This window comes from Cricetulus griseus, chromosome 5 (genome assembly GCF_003668045.3).
Source record: "Cricetulus griseus strain 17A/GY chromosome 5, alternate assembly CriGri-PICRH-1.0, whole genome shotgun sequence".
In the NCBI taxonomy this organism is placed as follows: domain Eukaryota; kingdom Metazoa; phylum Chordata; class Mammalia; order Rodentia; family Cricetidae; genus Cricetulus; species Cricetulus griseus.
The window spans coordinates 98,243,998-98,256,597 of NC_048598.1; the positions used below are offsets into that span (position 1 = coordinate 98,243,998).

The window sequence follows — 12,600 nt, forward strand, 5'->3', positions numbered from 1 at the left end:
GTCTTGAAAAACTAAACACCCACAAAAAAAAACAAACAAACAAAAAAACAAAATCAGAAATAAAAAGGGGAACATAACCACGGACACCAAGGAAATCCAGAGAATATTCAGGTCATACTTTGAAAACCTGTACTCCACAAAATTCGAAAATCTAAAGGAAATGGACTATTTCCTGGATGGATATCACTTACCAAAATTAAATCAAGAACAGATAAATAATTTAAGTAAACCTATACCCCTAATGAAATAGAAGCAGACACACACACACACACACACACACACACACACACACACACACACACACACACAAAAGCCCAGGGCCAGATGGCTTCACTGAAGAACTCTACCAGAAATTCAAAGAAGAGCTAATACCACAACTCCTCAAACTGTTCCACGCAATAGAAGAAAAAGGGTCACTGGCAAACTCTTTTTAAGAGAATACAATTACCTTAATACCCAAGCCACCCAAAGACGCAACTAAGAAAGAGAACTATAGACCAATATCCCTCATGAACATTGATGCAAAAATATTCAATAAAAACTGGCAAACCCAATGCAAGAACACATCAGAAAAATCATCCACCATGATCAAGTAGGCTCCATCCCAGGGATGCAGGGATGGTTCAACATACAAAAATCTATAAAGTGTAATCCACCATATAAACAAACTGAAAAAGAAAAACCACATGATTAACTCACTAGATGCTGAAAAAGCCTTCGACAAAATCCAACACCCCTTCATGATAAAGGTCCTGGAGAGATCAGGGATAACAGGAACATATCTAAACATGATAAACGCAATATACACCAAACCAACAACCAACATCAAACTAAATGGACAGAAACTCAATGTGACTCCTCTAAAATCAGGAAGAAGACAAGGCTGTCCACTCTCTCCATATCTCTTCAATATTGTACTTGAAGTTCTAGTTAGAACAATAAGACAAGAAAAGGAGATCAAGGGGATACAAATAGGAAAGGAAGAAGTAAAATGTTCACTATTTGTAGATGATATGATAGTTTACATAAGTGATCCAAAAAACTCTACCAGCGAACTCCTACAGCTGAGAAACACCTTTAGCAAAGTGGCAGGATACAAGAGTAACTCAAAAAAAAAATCAGTAGACTTAGTATAAACAGATGATAAATTGTAGGGAGCCGTCCCTGCATTCTCCATTACAAGATGGCGCCTGCATCCGGCAGGCACCGAATGTAAACAAGATTATTGCGCAGGCGCTGAGTAATTTTCCATTCCTTGATCTCTGCCTATTCCGTGGCGTCATATGGCCGGATGAGCTGCAGCCAATCATGGGGTGACACGTCCGAGGCGGCGGTTGCCAGCCTTTATTAGGGGACGGGATTCTTGGCTCGGGGTCTCCGCTCTGGGAAGCTTATGCTCTTTCACTCTCAAGATGCATTAAAGCTTGTCTGCAGAAGGATCCAAGTGTCCCGTGTATGATTTCTTGCTGGCGAGAAATACAGAGCGCGCGGGACAATAAATGGGCTGATAAAGAAATCAAAGAAACATTACCCTTTACAATAGCTACAAACAACATAAAATATCTTGGGGTAACACTAACCAAACAAGTAAAAGACCTGTATAGCAAAAACTTTGAGACTTTAAAGAAAGAAATTTAAAAAAAAAAACATACCAGAAAATGAAAAATCTCCCTCCCTCCCTCCCTCCTTTCTTTCTTTCTTTCTTTCTTTCTTTCTTTCTTTCTTTCTTTCTTTCTGGGATAGGTAGGATCAACATAGTATAAATGGCAATCTTACCAAAACCAATTTACAGATCCAATGCAATCCCCATCATAATCCTAACACAATTCTTCACAGAACTTGAAAGAACAATTCTCAACTTTATATGGAAAAACAGAAGACCCAGGATAGCCAGAACAGCCCTATACAATAAAGGAACTTCTGGAGGCATCACCATCCCTGACTTCAAACTCTATTACAGAGCTATAGTCCTGAAAACAGCTTGGTATTGACACAAAAATAGACAGGTAGACCAATGGAATCGAATTGAAAACCCTGATATCAACTCACACACCTATGAACACCTGATTTTTGACAAGGAAACTAAAATTATACAATGGAAAAAAGGCTAAGTAACATATAAAGGCAGACCTATCAGAATTACACCTGAGTTCTCCTGGAAACCGTGAAAGCCAGGAGGTCCTGGATAGATGTTCTGGAAACACTAAGAGACCACGGATGCCAGCCCAGACTACTATACCTAGCAAAACTCTCAATCACAATAGATGGAGAACAAAAGATACTCCATTATAAAACCAGATTTCCACAATACATAGACACAAATCCAGTCCTATAGAAAATTCTAGAAGGAAAACTCTAATTCAAGGAAGTCAACTATACTCAGAAAAACATAGGCAATAGATAATCTCACTTTACCAAAAGTCAGAAATATTACAGAGCTATAGTCCTGAAAAGAGCTTGGTATTGACACAAAAATAGACAGGTAAACCAATGGAATCGAATTGAAAACCCTGATATCAACTCACACACCTATGAACACCTGATTTTTGACAAGGAAACTAAAATTATACAATGGAAAAAAGAAAGCATCTTCAACAAATGGTGCTGGCATAACTGGATGTTGACATGTAGAAGACTGCAGACAGATCCCTGTCCATCACCATGCACGAAACTTAAGTCCAGATAGATCAAAGACCTAAACATAAAGCAAGCCACACTGAATCTCTTAGAAGAGAAAGTGGGAAGTACCCTTGAACAAATTGGTACAGGAGACCACTTTCTGAACATAACACCAGTAGCACAGACACTGAATTCAACAATTAATAAATGGGACCTCCTGAAACTGAGAAGCCTCTGTAAGGCAAGCAACACAGTTAACAAGACAAAAAGGCAGACCACAGAATGGGAAAAGATCTTCACTAACCCCATATCTGACAAAGGGCTGATCTCCAAAATTTACAAAGAACTCAAGAAGCTAGTCTCCAAAACACCAAATACTCCAATTAAAAACTGTGGTACAGAACTAAATAGAGAGTTCTCAATAGAGGAGTCTAAAATGGATAATAGACACTTAAGAAAGTGTTCAACATCCTTTAAGAGCCATCAGGGAAATGCAAATGAAAACAACTCTGAGATACCATCTTACTCCTGTCAAAATGGCTAAAATAAATAACACCAATGACAGTTTATGCTTGAAAAGTTCAGGCATTATGCTGGCCTGCCTCTGCTACCTGACAGAACAGGCAGTACCCTGGTCAGCTCAGGGTTCCATGGGAACTAAGTCTGCACACAGGTGCAGAGGACCACTTTAAAAGACAGACCCCTGACTATTTACACACGCTCTCTCTCTCTCTCTCTCTCTCTCTCTCTCCTATTCTCTGTCTGCTTCTGCTTCTCTTTTCTCTCCTGGTCTATGATGACCGGCCATGGCAGTCAGGCATTAACCATGTTCCTCTTCTCTCTTTAGTCTCCCTACTCTGCCGGGCCTATAATAAACTGGTTAATATGTCTAATATGTCTCATCTTGCGCCTTCTTCTTCTTCTTTATTTCTAATTTAAACAAAAATCTAACAATGCTGGAGAGGATGTGGAGAAAGGGGAACACTCCTCCACAGTTGGTGGGAGTGCCAACTTGTACAGCCACTTTGGAAATCAGTATGGCAGTTCCTCAGGAAATTGGGAAACAGTCTTGTTGGGCCCTTCCCCCATAGGGGTCTGCTGACCACCTTGTGACTAGGAGCTTACCTAGCAAGTACATCCTGTTTTCTTCCTTCCTTGAAGGCCTGAGTGCAAGTTCCTGTTATCCTGTTATTCGCCCATTCAGGATTGCCTGATGGGCCTGGGAACCTGAACATGTGATCTGGGTAGTTTTCCATCATGCCTGCTGACTGGTATATAAGCCCCCACTCTGGTTGGAATAAATGGCATTCTCCCTGAAAGAAAGATCGGCTGTCTCGTCTTTAATTAAATCCTCAAGCCCCTCGCCCTATACTGTGGAAGTGTTGTAGTGCAGGCGCTACACAGTCTACCACAAGATCCAGCAATTCCACTCTTAGGCATATACCCAATTGATGCACAATCATACCACAAATGTTCAACTATGTTCATAGTAGCATTATTTGTAATAGCCAGAAACTGGAAGCAACCTAGATGCCCCTCAACTGAAGGATGGATAGAGAAATTGTGGTACATTTACACAATGGAGTACTACTCAGAGGCAAAAAAAAAAAAAAAAAAAAAAAAAAAAAAAAAAAAAAAAAAATGGAATCTTGAAAGTCACAGGCAAATGGATGGCACTAGAAGTAACTATCCTCAGTGAGGTAACCCAGTCACAAAAAGACAAACATGGTATGTACTCACTCATTTGTGGATTTTAGATACGGATTAGGGGATTGCCAGCCTACAATCCACACTGGAAGACAGGCTGGGAAACAGGGAGTACCCTAAGAGAGACATGCCTGGTTCCCTGGAGAAGAGGAAGGGGATAGGGTCTCCTGAGCCATATGGGGGGAGGGGAGAGGGAGTTGGAAGAAAGAGAGGGGGAGTAGACAAGGGGAGAGGTGGAAATGGGGAATCAGGAAGGTTGAGTAGGGAGAAAAACAGAGGAGAGCAGGATGAGAGATACCATAATAGAGGGAGCCATTATAGAATTGAAGAGTGATCTGGCACTAGGGTGAATTCCAGAGATCTACAAGGATGACACCAACTGGCAATCTAAGCAATAGTGGAGAGGCTGCCTTAAATGCCCTTCCCTGATAACGAGATTGATGACTGTCTTATATGTCACCCTAGAGCCTTCATCCAGTGGCTGATGTAAGTAGAGGCAGACAACCACAGCTAAACACTGAACTGAACTCCTGGAATCCAGTTGCAAAGAGGGGGGAGTGAAGAGCAAAAGGATCAAGACTGAGCTGGTGAAACCCATGAAACAGCTGACTTGAACAAGAGGGAACTCATGGACCCCAGACTAATAGCTGGGAGGCCAGCATGGCAGTGATCCAGACCTCCTCTGATTGTGGGTGTCAGTGAGGAGGCCTCGACAATCTATAGGACCTCTGGTAGTGGAACAGTATTTATCCCTGTTGTATGACTGGACGTTAGGAGCCCATTCCACATGGTAGGATGCTCTCTCAGCCTGGACATATGGGGAACGGCCTAGGCCCTGCCCTGGATGACATGACAGACTTTGGTGATCCCCAGGAGAGCCTCACCATACCTGGGTAGCAGAGGGGGAGATGGGGTGGAGGTTTGGTGGGGGAGAGGAGGGGAGGGAGAGGGAGCTGGGATTGACATGTGAATCAGGCTTGTTTTTAATTTAAATAAAAATAAATTTTTAAAAAGGGAAAAATTACATGTATATTAAAAATAAAATGACTATACACATGAACAATAAATTTATTATGAATGTGTTTTATCTCAATGTCCATTTTCAAATGAAAACATTTTCCCCAACAAGTAGAAGGCACACTGAACATTCCTAAGTTTTCAACATGGTCAGAAATTACACTACCTACAAACCAGCTATTGTAAAGCTAAAGAAAAGAGAGGTAATGTTACCATTTCTCTGAAGAAATTTTAGTTTATAGAATTGATAGTCCCAATCCCTTCTTCTTTTTTTAAAAGATTGTATTTTTTATTATGCATACAACAGTGTGCTTCCATGTGTATCTAAACACCAGAAAGGGGCACCAGATTTCATAATGGACGTTTGTGAGCCGCCATGTGGTTGCTGGGAATTGAACTCAGGACCTCTGGAAGAGCAGCCAGTGCTCTTAACCTCTGAGCCATTTCTACAGCCCCAGCCAATCCCTTCTTGTTAAAGCAGCCTACAACCAACCAAGCAGCAGAAAGAAGCACATTACAATTCCATGAAGCTATTTGACAATTTGACAACTTCTCATCTGCCCTCATCTGCAGGAGGGGAGTGAAGGACAGAGGAAATAATTCATAAGGAAAAAACAAAACAAAACAAAACAAACAAGCAAACAAACAAAAACCCTTAAGTCAGCCCAAACAGAAGCACAAAAGGAGAAGGGAAACTAAGGAAAATTAAATTTCCTTCTCAAGACTGATAATTCTGAGCAACTGCAGTCAGGGGAAGCAGAAGAAAAATGGTTGTACATATCCCTTTTAAAAAAGGAAAAGAAAGGGAGAGAAGGAGGAAGTGATGGACGGAGGGAGTGAGGGGCAGAGATTGAACATCTTGATACCTAAGAAGGAAAGAATAATATTCCTTGACTCTTGGTACTGTAGGTTCTGTGTTTGTGACAATGGTGAGTAGGAAGAGTAGAAAAGTAAACATTGACCATTTACCTGAGTTTGAATTGCTCCAACTAAGAAGCATATCAGTGTGAACTTGCCTTAAAAGTAGAAAATAGATTCACTGTTTCACCATTCCACCAGTTATACAACTGTCCACATATACTAAAAATGTCCAAACACTACAACACAACATGGTCACTGCTGCTCTAGTGCCAATAGTTAAAAGAAGCAGCCTGGATGCTCCTCGGCTGATGTCTGCACTATGGAGCTGTGGCACATGTGTACATTAGAGTCCACGCAGCAATGATGAAACAAGTGAAATTTTCAGGCAAATGGACCTTACGGGAAATATTAATTATACAGAGCCACTAAAAACCAGTTTTTAATCCAGTAGAAAGCACACTTGACTTCTCTCATATGAACATTCTAAAGTTTCCAGAGTAGAAAGAAATTACACTGTCTACCAAAACCAACTCTATGGAGGCAAAGGGAGAGATGAAATATTTATATTTTCCCAAAGAGCTACAACACTGTAAATTACTTGTGCAGAATTTGCATTCCCAATCCCTTCTGTCTAAAGCAGCCTACAGCCAAACAAGCAGTAGCAACAAAAACACAAAGCCAATTCCATGAAGCTATTTGCCAGTCTCACATCTTTTGCATATTCTGCAACTTTTCAAACTTCTGAGGCCTCAAAAAAAAAAAAAATCACTGCCAACAAAATGTGAAGCAAATTTGAATATCTCTCTATTTTCAGACTGGTAAGGTTGAACAACTGCTGTCAAGAGAACTAGAAAAAACTCTTTCACACTTTTACAAAAAAAAAAAAAAAAAAAAGGAAAAAACACAGAAGTTGTGGTGATAAGTGGCGCAGTCACAGGTTTGTGGCAAATTTCAAAAACACCAGGAGGCCTGGGGATCAATCCTGAGTCAAACCACATGCAGGAAGGGAATGAAGGTCAGAGGAAATAACTCTAAGTCATAAGGAAAAAAACAAAACAAAACAAACAAACAAACAAACACCCTTAAGTCAGCCCAAACAGAAGCACAAAAGGAGAAGGGAAACTAAGGAAAAAACATGAACACAGAGGACAGTCTGGACTCAGCATCACCAACCCGCCAGCGCTGGGAAATCTGTGCAGCTGAAGATTCACAGCAAGAACTAAACCAAGGGGGCTAAGAATTACCTGGAAGCAGTTTCATGAGGACAGAATAGTGGGGGACATGCAGCTCAAGGCTGCCGCCTGTGGGACGCTCATTTCAAGAGCACGTGGGCACAGGCATGCCTCCTGGGCAGATTCCACCTTCTACTGGAATGCACAGCTCCAGGGAAAATGCAGCTGCTGTTGCTGCAAAGGAGCTAATGTCCCAACCCACCTCTCAGGATCCCAGCAGCCCAAGGCACACTCACCATTTCTTGCTTCTGATGTGTCTAGGTGTTTCCCAAAGAGGCCTGAAGTCAGCAAAAATACACAGTCACAGGTCCATTTGCCTGAAAATACACACAGAAAGAGCACTGTGACTATCTTTGCTACTCATTGGATAGTTCATTCCTTTTAGCAATGTTTTCCCTGATTGGCCAACTCTACTCACTCCGCCCCCTCAGCCTAAAGCTTCTAAAACATTTAGGAAGTACTAGGTTCAAGCCTTTAATGGAAGGGTGACCTCTGAAAATAAAGTCATTCACGGATAGATGGTGAGACCTTGACTCAAAATCAAACAAACATCCAGACATGGATTTCTAATTCCTGAGATCCTGATGTGTAAGCTAGAAGTCAGTAATCTGGAGACTCACCAAGATCAGAGCGCTAGCTCCAGAATAGCCAATAGAACACAAAGAAACCTTGTCTCGAAAACCAAAACAAGCAAGCAATCAAGCAAAAATAAGAAAACAAAAACAAGGAATAAATGTAAAAGAAAAACCCCTTAACATATTGTGCTCTGGGACAAACCTACGCCATTTTGGGATTTAATTTCACGGTAAGAAGATGCTCTGGGATTTGGGAAGTACTCACTCACTTTCTCCCTCCCACAGGCAGTATTCTCCGTCTGCCTTTTCCTTAAAGTTAGTCCCCGATATTTGTTCCACACATTTAAATTTCATGCCCCAGTGAAAGATGCAGGTGTTAGCAAACGTCATCCATAGCACAAAAAACAGAGCAGGATGCATCCCCTCCTCCCACTCTTAATCAGTGGATGGGACTGCCCCTGACCTTAGCGCTAGTTACAGGAAAAACCCTAAAAACCTCATCCATAGGCAGAAGCCAATCACAAATGGACAAACAACTTCAGGGGTCCTTCTGCTGAAGATAAGCAGAAGATCCTTCTGCTTATCTGACTATTGTTTAACGTTTCTGTAGAGTAGAAATAAAATAGAAATCTGCTACATTGTAACTGCAAACAGCTGCCAGCCAGTACACAAGGAAGCAGCTGGAATACACTTGACTGCTTATTGTTAATCAATTAGAAAAGAATCATTGCTTTGGGGTGAAGATATTATGGTGGGGAAATTAATACAAAAAAATGTTTAACTACTTGTGGGATTCTAAGAAAAACATGTGACTTATGATCATGTGATTTCTTCCTGTGTAAAGATTTTAATTTGTTATTGGAAACTGTGTACTTGTGGTTGTGAGGTAATCTTCTCTTGCATAGATTTTTTTTCTTAGAAGATATAAAAGAGATAAGAAAAATTAAGAGAAGAAAAGGGAAACATCAGGAAATTTGTAGAAGGGAGACGGAAGGAATAGAATGGGACAACAGTGTAAAAGAATAGAACAGAGAAAGAAAGAGTAAGAGCAGTAAGAGAAGAAAATGAAGAATTAAGTTTGGGCCTCAGGAAAAGTCTCCCAGGTGAGTACACAGTTGTGCCAATCAGTAGTTCACCTGCCTCTCTAGTTACTCTGGCCTGCTGAGAGCTGGTTCTCTTGGCATCGTGTGGCATCCAAACATTGACCCTGAAGAGATAATTTACTGAGGATTGTCCAGGGAAGAGGCAGTGGCCCTCGGGGATTGTCCAGAGAGCAGCAATTCTCATGAGGATTGTCCAGGAAGAGGCAACTCTCTAATGCCTGGTGTGGGTAGGAGTCTCTCACACAGCGCTGCAGATCCCGGACTAGTGAGCACTGGGTTAGGGGCAGTCATCTTCAGACATCTGGGAGCTGCCATCCACTCTGCTCAGCGATATTCATAAGCTTCATTTAACAATTTTAAAAGGGGGAGATGTTGGGGGTCATGTGAGAGGCATGGCAAGCAGCTTTGGAAAAAGGCTCAGCGGTTAGCATAATCACGCTGGGTTAGGCTTACAGAGGCAGGGCCCCAAGGACTGCATTTCCTTAAGGACCTCATGCTGTTATTGAGCACAGCTCTGCTGATTGCCCTCGAAGTAACCAAGTCCTTCATACTCTATGGGTTGTATGAGAACTATAAGAGGGTTTCTATCCTCTCACTGGGCAGTGTCACCGGTGCTTATAGTAATAGTGACTGACTTTTTCCAAGCATTGCTGCTGGAGCAGATTAATGATTCAACCACCACCCTTAGAGAGAATACAGACATGCATGTTAGGAAGGCCTGGTTAAGATGCTTTTGTTAATGAAAACAAAGAATTAAATTTTGAGCCCTCAGATAAAGTGTCCTGTGTGTACCTGCAGTTTGGATGACTCTACACCTCCTCTAAACTTTCTCTGACCTGCTGAGGGCTACCCATCCCCCCCCCCCCCAGCACCTGGTGCCAGGAACAGGGGCTTGAAAAGGTAATCTCAGGACTGTCCAGGGAAGAGGCAATTCTAGAATGGTTCAGTATGGTTAGGATGTCAGTCAGGGTGCCCCTAGCCCCCCTGACCACGTAAGTGTCAGGTAAAGACTGATGAGTAATTTACTTTTTCCCCTTATGTTTTCCCCCTTTGTGTTTGTTTTTCCCTCTAGATGGATCAGAGACAGTCTAACAAAAGATGGTTCTTCACTGATATTATTAAACATACACTTAAGAAAAAGGGAATTTAAATTAGCACTGGTCATCTGACTGTGCAAACAGTTAGCCCTTGGTTTCCAGACCAGGGAACTTTAGATCTAGAAACACAGGATAACAGGTATGGGTAGATATTAAAATTCAGTGCACAACGAATGGAGGTAAAGACCTGAAATGCAGAGTTGTGGAACTCAGTCCCAATGGATAAATCTACAAAACACTACCAGACTCAATGTTCGTGAACATTGCTGGGTACGGGGCCAGAAAGATTGTAGGATCAGGGAGTCTGTCGTTTGATTGTATCTCCTGTAATGTCAGAAGCTACACCCATGACTGCCCAACATGAGCTGAACACCAACTATACCAATGGACATGACACAGTGAGTGAGAAGGCCCTCTAGGCCCCAGTCCTACATCAAGAGTTATAGGCAACTGAGGAAAGCTGGGAGGGTTGATTGTCTATTGCCAAATGATCAGTCCTGAAAACATACATACCAGTAACTGTATGGACAGAGCAGGTTATATTTCAGAATATATATGCATGTGCCCATACATGTATACCTATTATGATGATTAATGAAAGAGACCTTGAATTTGAAGGAGAGTGTGGAGTTGTATATAGGAGAGCTTAAGGGAGGAAGGGAAGAGAGGAATGTTGTAATTATAATCTCAAAAATGGAGAAGAAAAACACAGTTTTATTTAAATATGGTTACATCACTTCCCCATCCCTTTTCCCCCTCCCGTCCTTCCATGTCCCCTCCCTCCAACACCTCCTATCTCTTTGCAGCAGATAGAACCAAGAAAAATGCAATCTCTTAATCTGATGGCTTCTTTTTCCTTAATTACTGTTGTTTCATATACATACATACTCACGAATATTTAAACACAACCTGCTAAGTCAATTTTTGTTGTCTGTATATGATTTCAGGGCTGACCACTTTGAGAAACAGCCTTGTTAGCCTACTCCAACTAAGGGAAAGTCGGTGTATTTTATTAACCATTAAGGGCCATTTTAAATCTTTACAGAATTAAAACTGAGGCAAGTATTGTCCAGGCAAGAAAGCAAACAGATACCACCTGGCAAAGGATAACAAGCTATGTGTACTCAGAAGAGTCATAATTATCATTTTTTCTTGAAATAGGGTTTTTCCGTGTATTTCTGACTGTCCTGGAACTTGTTCTGTAGACCAGGCTGGCCTCAAACTCACAGAGATCCACCTGCGTCTGCCTCTGCCTCTGAGTGCTGGAATTAAAAGCATGCATCACTACTGCTGAACAAAATAGGTTGAATTTCCTTTTCCTTTCTTTCTTTGGTTTTTCTTTTCTTTTTATTTATTCTTCTCTCATACAATACATCCTGACCACAGCCTCCCCTCCCTCCATTCATCTTAGTCCCCCTCCCCCAGATTCACTGCTCCTCAGTCTTTGTTCAGAAAAGAGCAGGTCTCCCAGGGATATCAACTGAACACACCATAACAATGCAATAAGATTAGGCACAAACCCTCTTATCAGGGCTGGAGGAGGCAACTCAGTAGGAGGAAAAGGGTCCCACGAGCAGGAAAAAGAGTCAGAGACACCTCCACTCTCACTGTTAAGAGTCCCACAAAAACTCAAAGCTAAACAACCCAATACATTGCAGAGGACCTAGCGCAGGCTCCATGATTGCTGATTCAGTCTCTGTGAACCCCATGAGCCCTGCTTAGTTGATTCCGTGAGCCATGTTCTCCTGGTACACTCAAATCCTCTAGCTTCTACAATCCTTTCTCCCCTTCTTCCACAGGGTTCCCTGGCTCTGTATGATGTTGAGCTGTAGATCTCTGCATCTGCACCCATCAGTTGCTGGAAGAAGCCTCTCTGATGATGACTGGGCTAGGTACTGATCTATGAGTATAGCAAAATTGTGTTAGGAGTCATTTCAATGATATATTATTACTATTATTATTGGTCAATTATGTTTGGTTCTACCCTAGGTCTCTGGGCCATCCAGTTTCTGGTTCCTGGTTATCCAGGCAATGTCAGGCATAGGCTCCTTTTGGTGACTTGGGCCTCGAGTTAGACCAATGATTGTTTGGCCACTCCCACTGGAGCTATCATTTCCCCAGTACATCTTGCAGGCAGCACAAACTGTAGATTGAAGATTGTGTGGCTGGGTTGGTGTCCCAGTCCCACCATTGGAAGCCTTGCCTGGTTACAGAGATGGATGGTTCAGGCTCAGTGTCCCCCATCACTAGGAGTTCTCAATAGGGTCACCCTCTTAATTTCAAGGAAGTTTCTACTGCACTTGTTTTCCACATCGCCTGCCCCCCAACTCCCTCCAATTCCCTATCATCTCTCCCCATACTCTCTCCCTCCACCCCTCCCTCCCCATCT

General features: G+C 42.0%; 1 protein-coding gene across 2 annotated transcripts in view; it reads right to left on the reverse strand.

The window, feature by feature from the left end:
* LOC103162325 (zinc finger protein 433-like) overlaps positions 1-12,600 on the reverse strand; it is a 44,371-nt gene that overhangs the window by 9,355 nt on the left and 22,416 nt on the right. For both annotated transcript variants that reach the window (XM_027416932.2, XM_027416931.2), the window contains exon 3: positions 7,673-7,753. In XM_027416932.2, coding sequence (XP_027272733.1) covers positions 7,673-7,675 — 3 coding nt within the window. In that variant the 5' untranslated portion in view covers positions 7,676-7,753. The remainder of the gene's footprint in view (positions 1-7,672; positions 7,754-12,600) is intronic.